The sequence below is a fragment of the Numenius arquata genome, chromosome 14 (genome assembly GCF_964106895.1).
Source record: "Numenius arquata chromosome 14, bNumArq3.hap1.1, whole genome shotgun sequence".
NCBI classification, from domain to species: Eukaryota; Metazoa; Chordata; class Aves; order Charadriiformes; family Scolopacidae; genus Numenius; species Numenius arquata.
Window position 1 is genome coordinate 8,767,599 of NC_133589.1, and position 24,615 is coordinate 8,792,213.

General features: G+C 37.5%; 1 protein-coding gene across 1 annotated transcript in view; it reads left to right on the forward strand.

Moving 5' to 3' along the window:
• DNAH3 (dynein axonemal heavy chain 3) overlaps positions 1–24,615 on the forward strand; it is a 60,550-nt gene that overhangs the window by 26,965 nt on the left and 8,970 nt on the right. Inside the window, exons 27-52 of the mRNA XM_074158748.1 lie at positions 1,803–1,917; positions 2,317–2,515; positions 3,891–3,999; positions 4,279–4,392; positions 5,538–5,714; positions 6,415–6,506; positions 6,929–7,148; positions 7,983–8,117; positions 8,493–8,604; positions 9,158–9,399; positions 9,992–10,092; positions 10,171–10,276; positions 11,037–11,166; positions 11,660–11,896; positions 12,273–12,376; positions 13,431–13,725; positions 14,163–14,342; positions 15,361–15,484; positions 15,577–15,733; positions 16,676–16,819; positions 17,435–18,101; positions 18,217–18,382; positions 18,721–18,937; positions 19,882–20,064; positions 20,958–21,156; positions 22,052–24,193. Coding sequence (XP_074014849.1) covers positions 1,803–1,917; positions 2,317–2,515; positions 3,891–3,999; positions 4,279–4,392; positions 5,538–5,714; positions 6,415–6,506; positions 6,929–7,148; positions 7,983–8,117; positions 8,493–8,604; positions 9,158–9,399; positions 9,992–10,092; positions 10,171–10,276; positions 11,037–11,166; positions 11,660–11,896; positions 12,273–12,376; positions 13,431–13,725; positions 14,163–14,342; positions 15,361–15,484; positions 15,577–15,733; positions 16,676–16,819; positions 17,435–18,101; positions 18,217–18,382; positions 18,721–18,937; positions 19,882–20,064; positions 20,958–21,156; positions 22,052–24,193 — 6,667 coding nt within the window. The remainder of the gene's footprint in view (positions 1–1,802; positions 1,918–2,316; positions 2,516–3,890; positions 4,000–4,278; positions 4,393–5,537; positions 5,715–6,414; positions 6,507–6,928; positions 7,149–7,982; positions 8,118–8,492; positions 8,605–9,157; positions 9,400–9,991; positions 10,093–10,170; positions 10,277–11,036; positions 11,167–11,659; positions 11,897–12,272; positions 12,377–13,430; positions 13,726–14,162; positions 14,343–15,360; positions 15,485–15,576; positions 15,734–16,675; positions 16,820–17,434; positions 18,102–18,216; positions 18,383–18,720; positions 18,938–19,881; positions 20,065–20,957; positions 21,157–22,051; positions 24,194–24,615) is intronic.

The window sequence follows — 24,615 nt, forward strand, 5'->3', positions numbered from 1 at the left end:
ATGCGGTGTGCTTTATTTTCTATTTCCTTTTTTCTTGTATCTTAGCAGGGGCTTGTTCTTATTTACTTTGTGTATCAGGAGAAATCCCACTGAAGGAAATTGTATTACTGTTTTTTTACAAGTGATGCTGGTGTAAATAAAAGTACCAAACAAAAAGTTTGTTTGGTTGTTAAACACTATGTATTTTTATTTCTAACTACTGTCTTTACAAGTGAAGCCCCAGGGAAACATGCAGGCAGAAATCTCTCCTTACAGAATAATGCAGTTATTTGTCTGGTTATTGCTAGATTCTCCTGGTGATAAAGGTGCAGCAGCCAAATTTGTTCTTTCATACAAGATACTTTTCTTATGTGTTTGTAGTGCCTCTATCATCACAATGGTTTTAAGTATCACCTCATTAAGGCTAATGAAATGCATGCTCAAGTAATGAAAATAATTTTTAATTAATTCAGTGGGCTCTTGTCTGATCCTAATTGAGCGAGGTGGATGAGGACATATTGGGGAATAATGCTGTCAACAGAGTGTTTGAGCTGCTTTTAAAATGTGGTAACAGTAAAGTTTTAATAAACTTTACACCAAGTACTACATTTTAATATTTTTGATATTAGCTCTTTGTTTCTGTATCCTGAGTATCTTAGGTTTAACTTGCCTGTGTTGTTTCATACCAGTTGAAGATCTTATTCCACATACCCAGTCAGAACAGTCAGAACTGAGAATATTTATTGCTTTCAAAGAAATATCCTGAACAATCCATAGGTTAAGAAAAATGAGAAGGAATCACAGAACAGCGAACCACAGAATATAAGGGACCTCTAGACATCATGTACTCCAACCCCTGTTTAAAGCAGGGCCAACTAAACCAGGTTGCTAACGGACTTGCTCCAGTATGCCCATGCCTGTCTTCTGTGGGGGAGCCCAAAACTGAGACAACACTCCAGATGTGGTGTTAGCAGTGCTGACTAGAGAGGAAAGATCATCATCAATCATCTCCCTTGACCTGCTGGTAATGTTCTTCCTCATGCAGCCACATGCTTTTGCTCTTCTTTGCCTCAAGGGCACATTGATGGCTTACATTCAAATTGGTGTCCACCAGCATCCAGGTCCCGTTCTGTAGAGCTGCTTTCCAGCTGGTTGGTCACCAGCATGTACTGGCACATGTGCTTATTCTTTCATAGATACAGTACTTTCCCCTTTGTTGAACTTCACAAGGTTCCTGTCTGCCTATTTCTCCAGAGTGTTGAGGTCCCTCTGAATGGCAGCACACAATGGAGCAGTCTATAGACCACGCCTCCCAGTTTTGTATCATCTGCAGACTTGCTGAGGGTTCGCTCTGTCCGGTTGTCTAGGTCATTAATGAAAACTTCATTAATCTTCCATTTCATTAAACTTTCTCATTTGATAATGAGAAAATAATTTAAAATGTTTATGGTAAAGTTAGGAGTATCTTAGATTTCTAGTAACTTTATTAATTTACAATTTACTACTAATTTACAGAAGAAATTTAATCCAAATTTACCTAACAGAGAGAATCTGCTCACCTCCTAGTGTAGAATTTTGTCATTTCTATTAAGAAGAAAGATAAATGGATGTCTGCTTACACTATTTTCAGGCTGTAAAGCTTTTTGAAGTGTTCATAGTAAAACAAAATGCTGTTATATGAAAGAGAATTTTAAATTTTTTCTGTAGCACCAGGATTTCCATTATTATGTTTTGTTGGAAGGGCTGTCTCCAATGACTGCACCCATGGAGTTTAGGAACTGCTACAGCATTATGTTAATACCCATGGTCTGTTTTCGTGACAGGATTTCTTGGAGAAGAGTAATCTGCAAATTGGGGACATCGTTGAGTTAGTGAGAGGAAAGCTGTCCAGTGGAGCCCGGCTGACACTCGGAGCTCTTACTGTCATTGATGTGCACGGTAAATGTGCAGTTGCTGGTACTCTTGTTACAGCTGGGGCAGAGCTGCTGTCATTACTTGGCTGAACTATTTGAAAGAGGCAGCTAAAATACTTTCTCTAACTGTAAACAACCTTTGCACAGAGTTATTGCACAGTGTCTTTGGGCAAATGGTGATTGCTCAGTCCTACACGCTATCTCCCATTTTCTTAGAACAGACTACGGAATCTAGATCAAATTAAGTTCATTCCCTATGCAAAACAGATGCAAATTGCTTTCTAACATGAAAGCCAGCCTACTACTCTAAATGTTGATTTGCTCTTACATAGCTATAAGTTACTGTTAGTTTACTTATACATTGTTTTAAGTAAAATAACATAGAAGTGTTTAGATTTTTCAAATAATGTCTCTTACTCTGCAGCTCGTGATGTGGTTGCAAAATTGGTTGAAGACAAAGTCACTGATCTGAATGACTTCCAGTGGATTTCTCAGCTGAGATACTACTGGGAAGAGAAGGATGTAATAGTGCGAATGATTACAACAGAAGCCAAATATGGTTATGAGTATCTGGGCAATTCTCTACGTCTGGTTATAACCCCACTAACAGATCGATGTTATAGGTAAAGCCATGTTGTCTATGAATAACGTTTTCATTTTCTGGATTGATCTATATTTACTTTCATTTGTTATAATTGTTAATAACAGAAACCTCAGCAGCTAAGATTTTCCTCTAGGTTTTGGAGGAAAATCTTACATATCTTCTTTGCCCAAATATGGTAAAATATTTACAACATATAGATTTCTACACCAGTAGAGTAATAGTCTCTGTTGTATGCAAGAATGTGCTTCTGAAAAAAGTTGGCAGCTCGTGGTACTAGAACTATAAAGAGCTTTACAGTAGCACCGGTCAATTAATTTCTTTGAAATAAGACATGCATGTAGGGTATGCCTGCCTGTAAAATAAATGAGGTAATTATAGAGCCCTTCACGGATGTTTGAATGCAGTTAGCTTCCTGTTCCTCTGCTTGCTTGCAAGAGGTGGAAATGGAAATACTTCATCCTCCAAGGTTGAAGTATTCAAGGGCATTTGGTATTTCACTGCTGGTGAGCCCTGAAGACACAGGTCATCTCAGCAGGTAATTTTAGGTCTAAGGTTTAAAGAGCTTTCTTTATAGTATCTCCAAGAAAATATATGGTGAGGCTGTAAAGATCTTACTTCAGCACCGAGCTGTGAACTCACATTTTGTAGAAGGCACTTGTAGTTAAGCGCCCATGTTAATGCCTATGCTGGCAAGTGCTTAATCTTCTGGCATTCACAGTGGTGTTTTAAGAGCCATGTGGCTGATGCATTAGCTGTAAACTGGGATTTTTGTCATTAACATTAGCTCAATCTAAACTAAGACTATGCAGGCAGCTGTGCCAGGTGTAGTTTCAGTGCAAGCAATGAGCAAGAAAACTCTATTCAGCACAACTTAACAACTGCTTTTGGTGGCAAAGCCTTTGAATGAGGCTTTTGTCAAATAATCAGATCACTCCAGCGTTAACAGGGATCTCATTTTTAGTATGACAATCGCTTGGAGAGCAATGTGATTCCCAGGTTTCTGAAACAACCTTTATGCTTTCTCAACCATTTCTAAAGATTGACTTTATAAACATTTATAAAGCCAGCTTCAAGTTCTTATCATGCAAAGTGCCACTTGATGAAAATATGTGGGTTTTGCGAACTCTGCCATTTTTCTTATGGCCCTGTGCATTTGCCTGTCTAATTGAGGGTATACAGGGTGGATGCACATAGTAAAAAGCCTTGACGTTCCTTGTAGGCCAAGTGCCTGTAGGTGAGCTTCCACAATTGGAAATCAGTTATGAGACAATACTGTTTTTTCTAGGGCAAGCCACAAAGTCAGTAGGGAACAAGGAAAATACATATCCATCCCTTCAGAAACAGTCTGCCATTAAATATTACTATTTATAATGCCTGTAATCTTTTTTATGTAGGACATTAATGGGTGCCTTGAAATTGAATCTTGGTGGTGCTCCAGAAGGACCTGCTGGGACTGGCAAAACAGAAACAACAAAAGATCTAGCAAAAGCACTAGCTAAGCAGGTACCAAAATACAACTTTTTTTCTTTGCACTGTTTATGTTTGGATATGTAGCTATTTCTTGAAATGCCATTCTTAAGCAAGTATTGCTTGTTCTGTACCTGTTCTTTATTCACAGAAATAGTTGGTAAGAAGCATGCATTTAGCACTGTGCCTATATGGTATCCTAGTGTTGTAATCCAAAATTAGCAATAATAATCCCTTTCCATTTTAGATGCCAAGAATTTTATGGTGGACTTTGTGTTAATGCTAAGAGATGTTCTCTGTGTGTTTCTGTTGTAGTGTGTGGTCTTTAATTGCTCCGATGGTCTTGATTACAAGGCAATGGGCAAGTTCTTTAAGGGGCTGGCACAATCTGGTGCATGGTCCTGCTTTGATGAGTTCAATAGAATTGAGGTAAGGTCTTAGGCAAATAAAATGATGAACCTTTAATTTAAGACACAAGAAGTTTTATATTTAGACATGACAGCATTATTGCCGATTTTCTGCTTTTATTTGTGGTGTAGCCTCTTTGTTTTGATAATCATTGACACAGAAATAGGTACTCAGCTGCCTGCTGTAGGAGCACGTCTACCTGTGCTGTGTTGCAGAAGTCTTGCATTCTGGGTTATTTTAACTGAAAAAATTGTTCCTGCACAATTTCCTCTTTTGTATGTGACACTCATTTGTTGGGAAAGAACTGTCGTTCTCTTCTTGAGAAACCAAGCTACAGCTGTGGGACTGTGTTTATCTATGTTCAGCACAAGACAGACAAATCCCAGTGCAGGGGTTCCTGCGATGACTCACTGAGTATCGCTAACTGAGTGACCTGATTAACTATAGCTGTGTAACCAGACAAATCTAATCCGCTCCTTGGTCTTACCCTGATTGTTTTGGTTTTGTTTTTTTAATTTGGTCACTAATGACTTTGGATAAATTTTATTGTTATTTTGATGGAGTTAGGTTTAAGTAAATACTAGTAAATGTGGAAATTCCATGAAGTTATATTTTGTATGTTTTAATATCCTTAACACCTTAATTCCTTCATTTGTCTGCTGTAACTTGTTTCTTTAGTTAATTTAAGTGCTAGCATTTCAACTTTGGATATTCTGTTACCTTGATACTTTAAAGCACTGAGGGTTGGTGCTAGGCTGCCTTACCCATTTATACATTTACCCTCAATTTGTGGCATTGAGTGAATCAGTCTTTCTGAAGAGTCTAAATTCTTTATGTTGTCTGAGATGAAAGGAAGGTGCTTTTGGAGGCCTCCAGAGGGAGTTCCTGTCCACCTAACTTAGATGTCTACCTTCAGACACATGTTATTTCCCTGTGGAGGCTTTTAGATGCCTCTGTTCATCTGTCTACATTCGCTGAGTAGGGAATGGTGACACTAATTTTCAGAGGATTGCTTCAATAGGCAGATAATATTTAGGCTCAGTTATCAGACACAGGGTGATTTTCACCTGAAGGAATGCAAATATAGCCATTAAAATATATAAACAAAACCATTTTATATTTCCTCTAAGTGTCTTATGTTTTCCAATCTGTTCTGTCTGTATTAGGTTGAAGTATTATCTGTAGTTGCCCAACAAATACTTAGCATCCAGCAAGCTATTATTCGCAAACTCAAAACATTCATCTTTGAAGGGACAGAGATCTCTCTTAATCCTTCATGTGCTGTGTTTATCACGATGAATCCTGGTTATGCTGGACGGGCAGAGCTGCCTGATAATCTGAAGGTAAATCTGGAATTCTGATTTCTTGTAGAAATTAAACAGAATGTGCAACTTCGGGTCTATTGTAATAAGAAAAGGAAGGCAGCAATCAAATATATTTGAATGTATTCTGCTGTGCTTTTCACTGAGTTTTAATAAGTGTTTAGGATTTTACAAAATACACAGCTGGAAGATCTCAGTTTAATCATACTGATACCAGTTCACAGCTTTAACTGGGCCCTCTCTAAGTGGAATTTCTCCTGGTTTACAATGGCTTGGCGATCCAAATCCCATTTTAAATTTATCATAAATTTGCAAGTTGCTGAGACACTGCAGAGAGGCTGATATGGTCCTACTTTTTCTTCTAGCTTTAACACAATTTTTTGCATGACCTTTTACAAGACATTAATCACACTGTGAGCTAGTTTGTCTATTATGGAACTGAGATGAATGATACCTCCCTTTTCCTCTATTAATAGTTCTTTAGGATCTTGACTCTTTCTAAACATTTTTCCTGTAGTGTTCAGCACAGACCTCTTGAACCTCTTGATAAGATCATAGTAATAGAATAATAATAGAATTCTAATGCAATCTCATAGATTTCAGGTGATTCCTGAATTCTAGAAGTTCATGAATTTATGGAGAGATGCTATTCTTACAGAACAGGCACCAGTTAATACCATATTCCATAGTCTAAGCTTATATCTTACTTTTTTTCTTATAGGCACTGTTCAGAACAGTTGCCATGATGGTTCCAGATTATGCTTTGATTGGAGAAATTTCACTTTATTCAATGGGATTTCTGGACTCTCGGAGGTAAGACATGCTGAATTTTCCACCTCAGTTGAGTCTGATATACCTCATTCCTCTCTATGGCATATATGTGTGTTTGAGGCATATCATTCTGGAAGGCTGTCAATGTTCTGTTTCTCCAGAAAGTACTTTTAAATCTCCTGCTTTATCATCAGTTCTCATGAACCATCTCATGTTGATGGATATGCACCTCTACACGGGATCATTTGAAAAATGGATCATAATATCAAACAGAATTCCTAAATGGCACACACATTCTCTGGCATGGCATAATCTACAGTTTTACTTCCTAGGTGTTTTGGGTCATCTTGCCAGCTGATATGACTGATAATCACTGCAGTTACTTGGTGTATATAGGTACTTAAATTATTTTCCTTGTACGGTGAGGTATTTTCATTTTACATGTGGTATTTTAATATCCACAGTCTTGCCCAGAAAATTGTTGCCACTTATCGTTTGTGCTCAGAGCAGCTGTCATCTCAGCATCACTATGATTATGGAATGCGTGCTGTTAAATCTGTCCTGACAGCAGCAGGAAACTTAAAACTGAAGTACCCAACTGAAAATGAAAGCGTATTGTTACTTCGGGCTTTGCTGGATGTTAACTTGGCCAAATTCTTGGCCCAGGATGTGCCTTTGTTTCAGGTAGGCTATGAGGCCTCTGTGTTTTGTGATGATGAGGTCCATTATAAGAACTTACAAAAGCAGGTCATTATCTTAAATTTCAAACAGTTTGATCCAGATGCTGCCATATTAATGTAGAGTTATTTCAGTCCAATGATCTGGATGTGCTCTTTGGTTCTGTTAGGATTATTTTGAAAAACAAACTTTCAGTGGTGCCTTTTAAGTTATTAAAAAAAATGTTTATAAGATATCTTGCTAAAAGCACTTTGTTCTGTTTCATTCATGGAAACCGTTCTTTGAGGTTTGCATTCTGGCTTTGTGCTGCAGAAGAGATGTGGACAACTAAATTAAGGTCAATTAGAAATTTGAAGGCAGAATGAAAATGATGAAGTTTCTGTCTGCATGCTGCTTGAATAGAAAATAAAGACTATATTAAGCTACAAAGCAATCAATATTAAAGACCTAAAAGCTATGGTACAAGCACACACGCAGAAATTTCAGAACACATACCCCTCTGCTTAATCACTGAAATTCTTTCAACCACTTTCACACCCTTTCCTGTAATTTGCAGAAGGTTAAGCTTCCTTTTACAATACCAGTGTGTGTATGAAAAGTGCAGGCACTCATTTCTGTCTTGTGTGTACAGAATCCTTTCATGGCTACAGTTTGCCTAGAAGTTCGTTTTGTCCAGCTGAGGACATTTCCTCTTAAGCTCCAGTTATCTTTATGAATATTGTTTTACTTGTAGATTTTTTGTATGCTTTGGGAATTCTCCCTTTTTGTAATCTTGTCCTGGTTTGCCCAAACCGTGACAAATCAGTGTTTAAATAGTGTTCTATTCTCTTTCCTTAACAGGGCATCATATCTGACCTGTTTCCTGGAGTGGTTCTTCCTACCCCAGACTATGACCTGTTTGTCAAGGCACTAACTGAAAATATAAATAAAATGGATCTTCAGCCAGTTCCGTGGTTCATTGGAAAAATTATTCAGGTTTATTTTCACATAATTCTGGGGAAGAAAAGTGTGAGAGCAGAAACATTCTTGATTCACTGTCTGTGTCATGAATTAATAGCTAATAGTTTTCATGATCAATTAATAGAATATTACAAACAGCATATTTTTACTGAGAAAAAATCATGGATGTCTGGGGGCAATGACTTCCTAAAATTATATCAGTGAGAATAGCCATAATAATATGACTGCCTTCTGATTTTGGTTAGTGTTCTGGTTAGCCTTAATAGAGTGCAGATATTTGGCTGATATTTTGTCCTGTTGTGTCTGGGTGCAGGAGAGATACCTCTAGTTCCATACACATAACGCTTGCTTTTGTGCTATGTTAGAGTCAGTCTCTTGTCACTGATACAGATATATGAAATGATGCTGGTGCGCCATGGTTTCATGATTGTTGGAGATCCTTTGAGTGGGAAGACCTGCGCGTACAAAGTGCTCGCCGGAGCCCTTGGTGATCTGTGCGCAGGTAACATTGTTCTGCCACAACCTTTGCATTAAATGAAGTTAATTCTATGAGTAATGTTTTCCCTTTGCAGAGATAAGCCCGGACTGTTAATTGTCCTATATTTTGCTTCTCGACTGGAAAGTTTCTATTCATTGAACTATTTTTGTCTAGTATATTTGTCTGGAAGTATTTTTGTCTGCATTTACTGGAATAATAAAACATACTAATGTGTTTATGCTTTTGTGAATTTTTTTGAGCATTGTATTTGTGCATAATACTCTTGAAAAAACTAGCTCTGATAGGGAGATTGTAAGTACCTCCCATAAACATAGAAAATCTTTTCTACTGTGCATTTTTTTTTCTTTTCACGTGCTTTTGCACATAGGAATTTGTACTTTCCTTGTACAAATATTGGAATTTCTTATTTACTGCTGCCTAGCTGCCAAATGTGGGGTTTTTTTTGCCTTGGACAGCTAAAGTAGAATCCTCAGGAATCTTCTTGTTCTGTACTTAAGTTGTTGAATGAAACTAACCTATCAAATTCTCAAGCTCATCTATTTGTCTTTTTACACAGCAAAATCCATGGATGAATTTGCTGTTGAATACAAAGTTATTAATCCCAAAGCAATTACTATGGGGCAGTTGTATGGCTGTTTTGATCCTGTAAGCCATGAGTGGACAGATGGAGTTCTTGCAAATGCCTTCAGAGAACAAGCATCTTCTGCCACAGACGATCGGAAGTGGATTATTTTTGATGGCCCAGTGGACGCAGTTTGGATAGAGAATATGAACACTGTGCTGGATGATAATAAGAAGGTAGCCTAGTTTTTGCCAGTAAGCTCACCCTTCAAAATGCATGCTTTATTTTAGTAGTAGCAATATTGTTACCATGTTAGTCAAAGGAGGTGTGAGACTCAGGAAAGGCTGATGTGCTGAAAAGCATTGCTTTTTTCCCCCATTATATGAGTGGGTTTATTAGATGACGTTACTTCTCCCTAAAAGCCTTGGTTTACTCCTACTTTAATGAAATGAGGTTGTTCACTGCGGTTTTTTTATTGACCCTATAAGGAAACTGAAATACATAAACTCAGGTCTGTAACTGAAAGCTGAACTTGCTTAAATTACTTTAAAAGTAAATTGATTTAAAAAAAGCTGCAGGTCATAACTGCTTCTCCTTGCAGAGTTATTTAAAGATAGAGCATTGTTCTCTGTGTCTCTGCAAGTCATTACAGTAATACGTAGAAAAGTTGAGACAAGGTAGAAAATATCATTTATTGTGAGAATACTAATGAGTGAATGAGGAGTGACACTAAGGAGAATGTTCAGTGATTTTATGACAGGCATTGCTTTGACTGAATGATCAGCACTGACATGACTAGATCATGTTTACATGATGCTCTTCTTCTAGCTATGCTTAATGAGTGGTGAAATAATTCAGATGAATTCAAAAATGAGTTTAATTTTTGAGCCGGCAGACTTAGAGGAGGCATCTCCAGCAACTGTCAGCAGGTAATGTGAAAGCATTCAAACTTGAACTGTCCCCCCTTGCACATCTATTTCTGTACCACAGTTGTTTTTTCTTCCCAGGTGTGGTATGATCTATATGGACTCACAGCAGTTAGGTTGGAAGCCACTGAAGGATTCCTACATGAATACACTGCCTCCAAACCTGCAGGAAGAACACCGAGAGCTGGTGCGAGACTTAATTTTTTACATAGGTCTAATTTAGAAGATTAATTTTAAGGTGTTGTTCACAGTTTGCTCACTTGAAGGCATTCAAGCAGAGTCAAAACTTTTTGAAGTACTGTCATGATTTAGAGGGTCCCAGATCTTTTAGAGGCTGTTTGAAATTATTTTGTAGTGATGCATGTCAAATGTTGCAAGGAAAGTACCTGAGAGCTGGAGATGCCGTGAGTATTAGAAATGCAGTGTGGGAAAAACTGGAAGATTCAAAATGTTTTGAATACATCCTTCTTCTGTCTAAGACAACTAGAGTTCAGCTTGAGGCTTGTGGCACTCCACAGGTGCCAATTCCAGCTTTCTGGAATTCTGCTGGGGCACATGATCTGTGCTGGGCCCTCACTAGGGGCTTGTCCTTTCTAAGAGAGGATGAAGCCCTTATCTTTGTTTCTGTTGCAATGATGTTGTTGCCCAAGCAAAGCAGCGGTCTCCAGAGGCTGAGCTACTGCTCTGCTGTCTGGATTAGTAACTGGGTAACCAATTCCTGCTGAAAACTTCTCAGTGATAGAAACAACTTCTTTTTGCCATCAGATAGTGACGGCATGACTTTGTGATTGCTTAAGTACTGCCTCACACAGGCCCTTTCCTGATCTTCCCTCTGCCAACTTGGAGAATTTCTGATGCCTTATGTTTTATTGAGAGAGAACTGAGGGACAGTGGGAAATGTGGCAACTTCTGCATTGTTTTAAAGCCATTTCATTTTCTTCTGGTAGGTCAATGACTTGTTTATGTGGCTAGTCCAGCCCTGTTTAGAGTTTATTCACTTTCATTGCAAAGCTATTGTACAAACGTCCTCTAGTCATCTGAGTTATAGCTTGATGAAACTCTATACTTGTCTGCTTGGTAAGTACCCTAAGTCTTATTCTTTTTATTTCAATTTTTATTTTTTTTTTCCTGCTGCATCCCATGATAAAGTGCAGGTTATCAGATGCAAGGAAATACCAAAGGAATTCCTTACTGTTGAAATTATACAATAGAAATCCTTTCTTCTCACTGATCAGTATTAATAATAATTCTTTAGCGTTTCACATTTGGACACTGGTATCATTACAAAATTGAACCATGATCTTGTGAGTGTATTCTGTCTGTTTTGCTTGCTGTTTGCTAGCATCAGAAGAAAAGAATTAGGATCCTTTGTAAATATCTTTTCTTCTCATTTATTTTTATTTATAAACAGTATCTTACACAGACAAGATCCTCACTCTGTAGATTGGCTTTGTTCCACTGAATACAATGCTCTAAGTTTATCTCGGAATACTTTTGCAAAAAAGGCATTTTGAATTGGGATTTATGATTATTACCAGCATTTAACTAAAATTCAAAATATATGTTTTAGATGAAATAAAGCAATCCAAGGAAGAAGAGGAGGAAAGCATGTCTAGTCAGCATATCACCTTGTGGCTGCAGGGCCTTTTCCTTTTTGCTTTGGTTTGGACAGTTGGTGGGATCATCGATGCAGACAGCAGAAAGAAATTTGATTTGTTTTACCGCAACTTGCTAATGGGAGTAAATGATGAAAACCCACGCCCTAAAAGTGTGAAGCTTACCAGAAACAATATCTTCCCAGAAAAAGGTGCTTCTTCATAACTGTACTTGCCTGGCATTTTATAAAGCAGTAAGATCTCGGCACTTTAAGGGAGAATAGAGTGCCTGGCAGATATTAAGTTTGTAGGAGAGCCACCATCTGCCAAGCCTTGGGCTGCACAGTTGGATGCTCTTTCCTGGCTCTTTTAACCAGGAGTAGCATATGCCTCATGTTGTACTCAAATCATGTAGCTGAATCTGACCTAAAATAATTTGGTGATGGTAATGGCAGTGGGGGGGAGCGTATCTTATGTACTAGAAAGCCTTTCTTATCTTACAGTGTTGGACTACTCACTAAAATGATTGAAGTTTATTTTTATTCTTTAATCAGTGGGTTTTCCTATGTTGTGTTTTTCAATTAACAGGGAGTGTTTATGACTTCTATTTTTACAAGCACGGTAGTGGGCAGTGGAACATGTGGATGGAGTACATCACAAAAGAAGAGCAAGTTATCTCCCCAGGGGCTAAGGTCCACATTGAGATCTTTCATTATAGAATATAATTACTTGACTAAATGATTCAGCAGTATAAATCAACTACCTTAGCTAGCTCTGATTCTACTATATTAGGCTGTTTACTGTTTGATCTGCAACATATCATTAATCTCTGTAGGCTCCTTTTCATGCTTATTTCTTAATTCTGGTACCATCAATAATGAAAGTTCAGCACTGCAGGTGAATGTTAGGCCCTGAGGTTGGCTGCTGGTTAAAATTTTTGGTTCTGCTTTAATCTCTGTGATAGCATCTGATGTTGGGGAAATCATGGTGGGAAAAGGCCAAAGCCTGAATTTCTGTTCCTTCATTTTTGTTTTCTGTGGTTGATATCATGATATTACAGTATGAGTTAATCACAAAGAGCAAGTAAAGAGACTTACTACTTCTTCGGAATATGGGGAGCAGTACTGAGAGTCCTGGATCCCCTCCATTTCCAAACAGGGGCACTCATATTTGATGGCAGCTGTGAACTCAAGGGAGGTGTAGCACAGCAGAGATCTGCAAGAAGAACCTATTCTGCAGATGAAATTTCAAGAAAACTTAAGCAATATTTGTTCAGCTTTTCATTCCATTGTAGTTGCAACTGTCTTGTCTGTTAAGTACATAAGAGATGTAAGATTGTATTTCATTCTGCTGTCTAAAATCTTGATATCTAGTGCACAGTTACTAATGATATGTGGAAGATGAGGAAGAGAAAAAAATTCCATTGCACAGTTCCTTTCCCTTTGTACAGTAGGGGAACAGAATTAAGCCACACTTAACTCTGCAGATCTCCCTCTGGGCTTTATATAGTGTCTATGAACCAAAATACAGATAATGCTAGTTGTGCTATTTACTGTATAAATACTGAAAAAGAAATGGGGTCATACTATCTACCAGAATCTTGTTATAGCCTGGGTTTTCAGAGAAAATAATTTTTTTAAAATGCATTTGTGCTACAGGCTTCCTGTAGTTGCTCGCAAATATTCATGTTGATTAAGGTATTAGATTTTTGTCTTTAGTTTTTCATTTTACTTTCCTGTGTAACAGGTATCTGAGCTGATCATTCCAACAATGGAAACAGCCAGACAAATGTTTTTTCTTAAAACATATGTGGAGCATAATGTCCCTTTGCTTTTTGTGGGTCCCACTGGCACTGGAAAATCAGCTATAACAAACAATTTTCTACTACAACTTCCAAAGCAAAAATACATCCCAAGCTTCATCAACTTCTCTGCAAGAACCTCTGCTAACCAAACCCAGGATATTATTATGTCCAAGCTGGACAGAAGAAGAAAGGGATTATTTGGACCTCCTTCGGGGAAAAAAGCTATAATGTTTGTGGGTAAGGCAGGTTTTTTTCAGAGTTTTTATATCAATTTAATTTTGGCTTTAGGCAAAGGAAGTGACTCATTGAGGGTAGTAATTTTGGCTTGCCTCAGTTCTCTTTGACTTTTTTCAGGCATCCAAAGAAGGATTAGCACTGCCCCCTGCTGAAAAGTTTCTAACTGTTTAAGTGGTGGTTGCGTTCAGGAATAGTTCATAATGTTGCAGTGTGACACGAAATAAAATAAAACAAAATCACCAACCACACTAAATTCACCCCTAAATATGCCTGTGAAGTATAATGTCATTTGATTTTAGTTAGTTTAATGGGAAGAATAACAAGACACAAGCTTTTTCTACTTCTAGTTCAGTTATTTTTTCTTCTTAGCTTTGAAAGACAACTATAATTCCTAAACACTGAGGTTTTTGTTTTGTTTTTGTCTATGTTCTCCACAGATGACCTAAATATGCCTGCAAAGGAAGTGTATGGAGCCCAGCCACCTATTGAGCTTCTCAGACAATGGATTGATCATGGTCACTGGTATGACAAGAAAGATAAGTCCAAGATTGATATCATAGACGTGCTGCTTGTTTCAGCTATGGGTCCACCTGGGGGAGGCAGGAATGATATTACAGGTAGGAAATATATTACTATGGCAAGTAGTTATCTAATTGACTGAAGTTAAGAGGCAGGTTCAGTTTTGCCTATGACAAATTCTACATTTCTTGATCACTTGTAAACCTACAAATACCTTCAATGGCTGGATCATTCCAAGTAGAAGTCTGCATGCTCAAGGTCAAATCTGTACCTGTTCCAAGGAGAGTTTAATTAACATTAGAAACAATGTTTTGAATGTTGATTAAATTGTAAATGATGAAAATAATTTTAAAATTAGAGCATTGGACGCTTTTTCCATTTTCTATTCTTTGGAAAAGAGAGGGAATGCATCTTCTTGCCAAGTCTTTTTGGCAATTCTCTTCTGAAATTGTATCTCCTGCTGCTAAGATAGGCTGCCTGCATTTACTTACAAGCACGTTGCCTGCAAGTCCATGATTCCTGTCATATCACCATAAGGGAGGTTATATTTTCTAATGAAAAAGTTATGTCAGTAGAAGCTCTAATGTAGCTACAGCTACACTATTATAAGGCACTTTATGCTACTTTGCCTCATTTAAACACTCTAATACAGGTATAACTCTGTATAAATAAAGCTCTGAGGAGGCTTTATTAAAATAATTATTCCAATACAGCTAAATTTGTAAAATTTACTAGTGTATAGACTGAATTTTTTTAGATGAAAGCCGAGAACAAGATACTTGATTTTGTAAAGTGTTACTGTATCATATCACAATCAATGGGGCTAACGTGAGCTGAAATTTAAGTTTGGGTAGTAGTGGACTTGTAGTGGAGATTCATGTTTTTCATATTAAAACCAGTTATTCTAAGTGAAATACTGATATAAAATATAAACCAGTTTATATTTCTTTTGCATCACTACTGGGGCAGAAATTTGCCAGAAACAAAATCATGGAGCTGGAGCCGGATTCAAATATTGGTTTTTAGTGGCAGTCAGTCCTAGAATATGCTAGCTGAAAGGTGGAAAAACGTTTGGACATTCATAAATCTTTCTGTATCTTTTTGTGTGTATTACAGGACGCTTCACACGGCACTTGAATATTGTATCTATCTGTTCTTTTGATGATGACATATTAACCAAGATTTTTACTGCAGTTGCTGACTGGCACTTCAGCAAAGGCTTTGAGCCTGTGTTTCTAAGGTAACGTGATATATTTCCTGTTACACCTTTGTCATCTTTTCTCCTGTGATTTATCTGCACAAGTTAAAATTGTATCTCTTTTCCTTCTTAAGGCTGGGTAAGATGATGGTCCAAGCGACAATGGTGATTTATAAAATGGCAGTTGGTAATTTTCTCCCAACTCCTTCAAAATCCCACTATGTTTTTAATCTACGGGATTTTTCCAGGGTTATTAAAGGAGTGCTGCTCTGTCCACACACTCATTTGCAAGTAAGTTGTAGTTTAATTATGTTGCTGTAAGAAAGAGCAATGGAAAAAAGTAAATTATTTTTATAATATCAGTAAGTAAACATCTCAAAATATATGAACTGTGATTTCAATGGATTTGCAAGGTTTAAAATCAGATGGCCCCTGAATACCTCATTATATATTTTCTGTCTGTTTTTGAAGGAGACAGCTGTCATTTTTGTTAATATTTTTTACATGTATTACAGTTAGTCCCAGATTTCCAAGGCCCATCCGTTAAGGCCTGTACATCAAGTCAGACAGTCCCTTCATTTGAACTTGCAAACTTAATATACAAAAGAAACAAACATGGGAAAAGACTCACTATCTCTCTTTTACAAATTGTAAGCTCATCAGTGAGCAAGACTGAATAATTTAGCCCTGAGTTTGCCTGTTGTCACAAACTACAGATGAATACTGATAGATGTATATAACTTTAGTCCTTCTACTTTTTTCATCCCTTTTCAGTAAAATCTCAGATTAAAGGAGTATTAAAAGTTTTATTTCTGTTTGGGGGCATGGTTTTGGTGCAGAAACAGAACAAAACAGCTACAAGCTATTCACAAGAAATCTTACCCAGCAACACTTTTGAGGAGGGCTTGCGTTAGAGCCCATGAGCCATATCTTTGAAAGATTTATTCTTTACTTTATGTTGGAAGGGTGGATAGGTTTGATACAGTAAAGGAAAATACTTTGACATAAGAACGCCAGTTTGTATTGGCAGGAAGGATGAGATGGTAACTAGGTGAGGAAGACTGTTAAGTTAGCAGATGCTGAGCCATGTGCTGAATGGCTTGGAATTGAAAAATTCCCACTGAGTTTAGTACAAGATATATCAGGGTCCAGATGGACATTTCTATCCTTTGTTTTTTAGAGAAATCCTGCCTGAGCTATATTTACCTGTTTTCTTGTATTTACATTTTTCAGGATGGAGATAAACTGATCAGACTTTGGATTCATGAGGTCTACCGAGTTTTCTATGATCGCTTAGTTGATGAGGAGGACAGGAAGCTATTCTTTCAGATGGTACAAGAGACAACATCAAATGCCTTCAAGCAGAGCTTTGATAAGGTATTTTATGGCAATGAGCTGGGACCAAGAATGAGACTGTTGCATTTTCAGAAATACTTAGACACTGAGATTACATTAGTATTGGACATATTTTGAATAATTTTGATCAGTGTATTTAAAAAGTATGGATGGTCTTCTATTCAGTATTATTTTACATATTCTTAGTCAAGGTAATACAAACTACTTCATATCAGAATGATTCATAACTTCAAAAGGATTCTGTGTTGCTACACAGGACTCTCTGGAGTAAATGTCTTACACAATATTTATCTGTGCTTTTGCTTAAGTTAATATTTGGATGAGCCAATGGGAGCAGTAGGTACTTTTCTGAGAAGACTTTTGGGAACTTGTCCTATATTTGACAGCAAAATCTCTCTGTCAAGTACGCATATATAGAAACTTATATGTCAACCTACAGCATATTCCCCATTTAGGTGGGGTTTTTTGTGGTTTTTTGGTGGGGTTTTTTTGTCCAAACTAAGGTAATAACTGGATATAGCAGGAAAACAGTGCTTCCCACAGTGTTATTACTATGTAGATGAGAATGATTATGACTTTAAAGAAAATAAATTCCTAATAGTTTGAATTATCTGTTGATTCTTGCCTTTTCCCTAGGTACTGAGTCATCTCTCACCTAATGGAGAGATCTCTGATGATGATATTCGCAGCCTGTTCTTTGGAGACTACTTGAAGCCGGACAGTAATGTAAAAGTGTATGATGAAATCACAGACTTAAAGCAACTGACAACCGTGATGGAATACTACCTTGAGGAATACAACAACATCAGCAAAGCACCGATGTCCTTAGTCATGTTCAAGTTTGCTATTGAGCATATCTCAAGGATATGCAGGGTATTGAAACAGGATAACGGACATCTGTTGTTGGTGGGGGTTGGCGGGAGTGGTCGACAAAGTGCTACCAAGCTGGCCACCTACATGAACAGCTTTGAACTCTTTCAAATTGAGATTACGAAGTCCTACGGCACCCATGAATGGAAAGATGATGTTAAACGAGTCATGCTGAAAGCAGGTGTTGGTAACAATAATGTGTCCTTTTTGTTCTGTGATAATCAAATAAAGGATGAAGCATTTGTAGAAGATATCAACATGCTTTTAAATACCGGTGATGTGCCTAATATCTTTGCAACAGATGAGAAAGCTGAAATTGTTGAGAAAATGCAAGGTGCAGCAAGGATGGAGAACAGGAAAATTGAAGCCACTCCCCTTGCTATGTACAATTTCTTTATTGAAAGGGTGAAGAAAAATTTGCATATTGTGTTAGGTCTGTATACAGTGTCTTATTTCTTAGGATGTTTTTTCTTAGGCTTAGTTTATTCTGCTTCCTAACTGCAAACAAACTTAGGTAACAATTGTGAATTTTATTTTATTTTTTCTAGCCATGAGTCCTATTGGAGATGCATTTCGGAATCGATTGCGGATGTTCCCTTCGCTGATAAACTGCTGCACCATTGACTGGTTCCAAAGCTGGCCCACAGATGCTTTGGAAATGGTTGCTAACAAGTTTTTAGAGGATGTTGAACTCAAAGATGACATTAGAAAAGAGTATGAGTTTATTTGTCAAGAAACCTATGAAGTTAATGTTTGTTCCCCTCCGGCTCACGCCCCCAACATACTTGATCAGGAAACTGTCCTTATAAATGGACAAAGCTAAGCCAATTCTGGGGTTTCAGTGCAAGTCAAAGATACCTAGATATATGTGTCTGATGTTTCTGCAAATCAGGCCACTCTTTGAAAGGAGTCTAAAGTATTTGTTATAACAGGCAAAAAACAATTCTGCCTACACTAACACTAACATAATTTCATAAGCTTAGAGGTATTTCCTCATAATTAACATAAAGACAGATTGTATTTTCGTAGTAATGTGGAAAAATTTTCTCTAGGGTTGTGTCCATGTGCAAATATTTCCAAGAAAGTGTGAGAGAGCTCTCCATCAGCTATTACGCTATACTGCGAAGACACAACTATGTGACACCAACTTCATACCTAGAATTAATTCTTACCTTTAAGACTCTGCTGAATAGCAAAAGGCAAGAGGTTGATATGATGAGAGCTCGTTATCTTACGGGACTTCAAAAACTTGAATTTGCATCTTCACAAGTAAGTTTCAGATGAAAACACTGAATACGTGCCTTATGCATACTTTAGTACGGGGTCTATATAAGCTGATTAAAACTTACAAAAACCCAAACTGTTAAACATCCTGTTTGCTATATTCGTGATATTATTGATAATTTTTTGTAGAAAGCTAGCAGGAAGAGTTAGATTAATGCTTAGCCATTTTAAGAAATTGTGGTATGTAAATTCATATTATAGAACTTAATAGAAAGCTAAATGAAATTGATGGTATTTGTTAAATGTTGAAGGACTAAACTTTACAAATTCCATTATTTTCTCAAAATCTTATATGGAAAATCCATGCCTCAGCATCCTAGTACCTATTACCCTTTCCAAAATAGGGGACAAGTTGAAGAATGTTGTAAGACAATAATAAACGTTACTTCCTGAGTAGATTCCCAGTAGGAAATTGATCAGGTTCCAGGTAAATAACCCTTTTTTTTTAACCCATGTGATCCAGGGATTGATCTTTCCAAAAAGCAAGGCAAAGAGGCTTCCAGATACTTGCTGGCTGAAAGAGAACATCCAATTTGCAGCTGTTGATGTCACTAATTCTGTGTTTCCTTCCGAGTTTCTTTTATCTGCTATAAAGGATTACTTAGGGTTCCATAGACTGAAACTGACTGTGAGGAAAAAAATACAATTAATTTATTTCTCATTATTGAAATTAAGTGGATCATAAAAAAGCAAGTGTATTGCATGGATGATAAAAAAAAATCTTTTTAAAAAATCTATTCAGTTAAATAAAACAGCTCTTGGTAAAAATAGGCAAGAGAGAACTATTTTAATAATTATTTAGATGAAATGTCCCTTTTTAGATTGTATTAATGTAGTGTTTTCTGATCTTTCTTCCTAAGACACTAAGATGTGAAATCTATACAACGTTCACAGAGATTTTTTCTTGATTTTCCCATTATGTTCATCAGGTTGCAGAGATGCAGAAAGAACTGACTGACCTTCAGCCTGAACTGATTCAAACTTCTGCAGAAACAGAAAAAATGATGATCAAGATTGAAAAGGAAACAGTTGAAGTAGATGCAAAGAAGGAACTAGTGTCAGCAGATGAAAAAGAGGCCAATGAAGCAGCAGCTGTTGCTAAAGCTATTAAGGTAGAGTACAAGGGCTTGAGCCTGGGTTCCAAGTCTTTCCAAGTAAATGAGAGTTGTGATGATGTGTTAATGGTATGATCCCAGCTCTTAAAGTAACAAAATTGCAAGAGATGATGAATGAGATATTCCTAATGCAAACAAAGTAAATTTTGGCTGTTTGGAGTATGACTGTATCTCACAGTAAGGCATAGCTTCCCTTTCCAGTTCACATCCCAAAAGCTGTGTAGCTCTTATTTGTGTACTAATATATTGTCCTTCTCAACAGATTGAGGTTATACTGTTTCCAGGCCCAAAGACAGTTCATTTAGAGTTAGCTCTTAGTTCATTTAGAGTTAGGTAATCTGGTTTAGTGCTGCATGGAGCCTGATTAGGCATAACCTAGGAGATACTGCCATAGCCAGACATCTGTAGCACAGCATTTCCCATGGGAAGCTGCAGGATTCCTCAATTATTTTTTTTTTTTGTTGGAAATATCAGTAATAGATAAGATAGTTAGATAGATAGAGTACATGATAAAGAATTTAAGCTACACAGTATATTTTTTTACCTGATCAGCACTGCAAGATTTAACTAAGAACAACTGTACCTAAACTGTATTTTAATTTTCCTTGTCAGACCAGAGAAACTTTGATCTTGAAAGCTTGTCTGGCTTTTTCAGCTCCCAGTTTGGTTTACGGAAGTTATGAATTTCGCTGCAAACCTTCCCTCTTTAAACTGCTTAGACAAATTGTGGAACTAGTTTTCTCTAAAAGAAACAAAATGTTGTGAACAGTCTTTTTATTAGGTACTTATAAGCAGAGAAGGTTCTCTGAGGCTGTGGTGGAGTGGGGAAATGATTTTGCAGACCTGGTATTTTATGAAGGTTTACAGGCTGCTACCCAATGTCTTAACAGGATGAATGTGAAGGAGACCTTGCTGAGGCCATGCCAGCTTTGGAGGCAGCGCTTGCAGCTCTTGATACCCTGAATCCTTCAGACATCTCTCTTGTGAAATCCATGCAGAATCCACCTGGTCCTGTGAAGCTCGTCATGGAGAGTATCTGTGTCATGAAGGGAACTAAACCAGAGAGGAAGCCTGATCCAAGTGGCAGTGGTAATGATGCGGTGTTTGTTATCCCTGCCCTAGGAATGCTCAGGGTACTGCTGTGTTGTACCAGTGAAGTGCTTCTGGCACCCGTGTGCACTGGAAGTGCATTTTGCTATCAGTGAGTTATAACTACACTGAATAGCTAAGAGTTGCTTTTGCCATTGTCACATATTGCACTTTCTGTACAAGCTTTGTAAATGTGATCCAAATCACCAGCACAAAGTCATCTTTTCAACTTGCTTTGACCAAATTTTGGGAATTGCATTGCGTTGAGGAACTCTGGGAGCTGGGGATGTGCTGTGCACCATTCACCTGTATTTTGCCCTCTAAGCCCTGCTGCCAGACTCTTTTACATATACTGGGAGACAGAATTCTAGTTATACCCCTGCCATAGGTGATTACTCTGCAAGCTCTTCTGTGTGGATTATGTTGTTGTGGGATTGCACAGGATTTGTGAGGTAATAAAGGAAAGAGGCCTTTTTCTTTCAGTTTTCTTCTATCTTATGCCCCCACAGTTCAACTCTTCGTAGTTGAAAATAAGAATTCTTTAAATGTCTTTCATCCAAAGCTGTTGCCTAGATTATGAAGGAATGCTTTCACATACTTACTGATTTATTTAATAAATTATGCTAGGAAAGACTGTATAGTAATTTTTTTCCCTTATTGTGCTTGGTTGTTTTAGAATGAATATGTAATTAATAAGTATGACATAGGTTAGTGATGCAGAAATTCCTGTCTGAATTTTGTTAGGTAATGACTTTCCTAAATTAGTTAACAGTGGTTGCATAGTAAAATTCTGTTGCAAAATCATTGATGTTAATTCTTCATATTATGTTTCAAGTTTTTTTTCCGCTTGAACATGCATGTTTTAAGCCTGAATTTAGTGTTATTTGCAATATAGGTAAAATGATAGAAGACTACTGGGGATCATCTAGAAAAATTCTTGGAGATCTGAAATTTCTTGAGAGCTTAAAGACATATGACAAGGATAACATTCCTCCTGCTATAATGAAGAAAATTAGAGAGAGGTTTATTGATCATCCAGATTTTCAGCCAGCTGTCATAAAAAATGTCTCATCTGCCTGTGAAGGACTGTGCAAGTGGGTGCGAGCCATGGAGGTGTATGACCGTGTTGCAAAAGTGGTTGCCCCAAAGCGTGAACGATTGAGAGATGCAGAAGGATTACTGGAAGTTCAAATGCAGAAGCTAAAAACAAAACAAGCAGAACTTAAGGAGGTAGTTGATCGCCTCCAGGCTTTGAATGATGAGTTTGACAACATGAATGACCGGAAGCGAGAATTAGAAAATAATATTGAACTCTGTTCACAAAAGCTTGTGAGAGCTGAACAGCTCATTAGTGGTCTTGGTGGAGAGAAAGATAGGTGGACGGAAGCTGCACGATTATTAGGAATCCGGTACATAGACCTAGTAGGAGATGTGTTGTTATCATCAGGAACTGTGGCTTATTTGGGAGCCTTTACTGTAGATTATCGCCTAAAATGTCAAAAGCAATGGCAGGTCCTCTGCAATGAGAAGAACATACCATGCTCCAGTGATTTTAGCTTAAGTAATACATTAGGGGACCCAGTCAAAATCCGTGCGTGGCAGATTGCTGGATTGCCAATTGATTCTTTTTCCATTGACAATGGCATAATTGTTTCTAACTCAAGAAGATGGGCTTTAATGATAGATCCTCAAAGGCAAGCTAACAAGTGGGTAAAAAATATGGAGAAAACTAACAAGCTGTCAGTTATCAAATTATCTGACACACATTATGTGAGGACATTAGAAAATGCTATTCAGCTTGGAACACCAGTCTTGCTAGAAAATATTGGTGAAGAACTAGATGCTTTCATAGAGCCCATTTTGTTGAAGTTAACATTCAAACAACAAGGAGTAGAATACATGAAATTAGGGGAAAATGTAATTGAATATTCAAAAGATTTCAGGTTTTACATGACAACCCGCTTAAGAAATCCTCATTATCTTCCTGAAGTGGCTGTGAAAGTTTGTCTACTCAACTTCATGATTACGCCTTTGGGTCTTCAGGACCAACTGCTTGGAATTGTAGCTGCGGAGGAAAAGCCTGAGCTAGAAGAAAAGAAAAATAAACTGATTATAGAAAGCGCAGCCAACAAGAAACAACTAAAGGAAATAGAAGATAAAATCCTGGAGATCCTTTCCCATTCAGAAGGAAACATCTTAGAAGATGAAACAGCAATTAATATTTTGTCTTCATCCAAAGAGTTATCTGAAGAAATCTCTGAAAAGCAAAAAATTGCCTCTGTAACTGAGATGCAAATAGATTCTACTCGAATGGGATATAAACCAGTTGCTGTTCATTCAGCTGTTGTCTTCTTCTGCATCTCTGATCTGGAAAACATTGAACCTATGTACCAGTATTCATTGATTTGGTTCATTAACCTGTATGTTCAATCTATTGCTAAAAGCAAAAAGAGTGAAGATCTAGAAGAGAGAATTAAAAACATAACCAAGCATTTCACAATAAGCATCTATAATAATGTCTGTCGTTCACTGTTTGAAAAGGATAAGCTGCTCTTCTCCTTCCTTCTGACAGTAGGCATTATGAAGGGAAAAGACCAAATAGATGATGATGTTTGGCGTTTCCTACTGACAGGAGGTGTTGCTCTTGATAATCCTCACCCCAATCCAGCTTCAGATTGGCTATCTGACAAATCCTGGGCTGAGCTCGTACGTGCATCTAGTCTGACAAACCTCCACGGACTAATGGAACATGTAAAAGAGAATTTTTCAAAGTGGAAGGTAATATATGACTCTGTAAGACCCCATGAAGAAGCCTTCCCAGATGCGTGGAACACACTGATGGGGTTAGATCGTATGGTTATTCTCAGATGTTTGAGACCTGACAAAATTATTCCGGCAGTGCAGGAGTTCATTGCAGAAAATATGGGAAGAACATTTATTGAACCACCTACTTTTGATCTTGGAAGAAGTTACAATGATTCAAACTGTTGTGCCCCTTTGATTTTTGTATTATCACCAGGTGCTGATCCTATGGCAGGTGAGACTGGTATTAAAAAATCGGTTTTTTATCTGGTTAAATGTCACTGAGTGTGACTAAACTGATAATAGCATAGACCCCTTTATTTGATCTTTAAAGTGTCTTTAAAGTACAATGCAGCAATGATGGAATATCAAACATTTGCACCTGCCCATATATATACAACAACAGTAAAATTGCTAGAGGGTGGAATGAATGCAGCGATGATGAAATGTCTAAGTCTCTGAGCAGCAATTTAGGGATCTAACAGCTTTTAACATCCAGAGCAGTTTATAATTTGTGCTCGTGTTACAGTTCTTTCAGTGGGTGTTTGGGACTTGCCTCAGTCTTTGTTGCAACCCCTCCTCCAGAAAGTTTCCTCCCTCTCAGTTACTAATTAAATGGTGTATATGACCACACTTAAAAACACATCCGTTAAATAT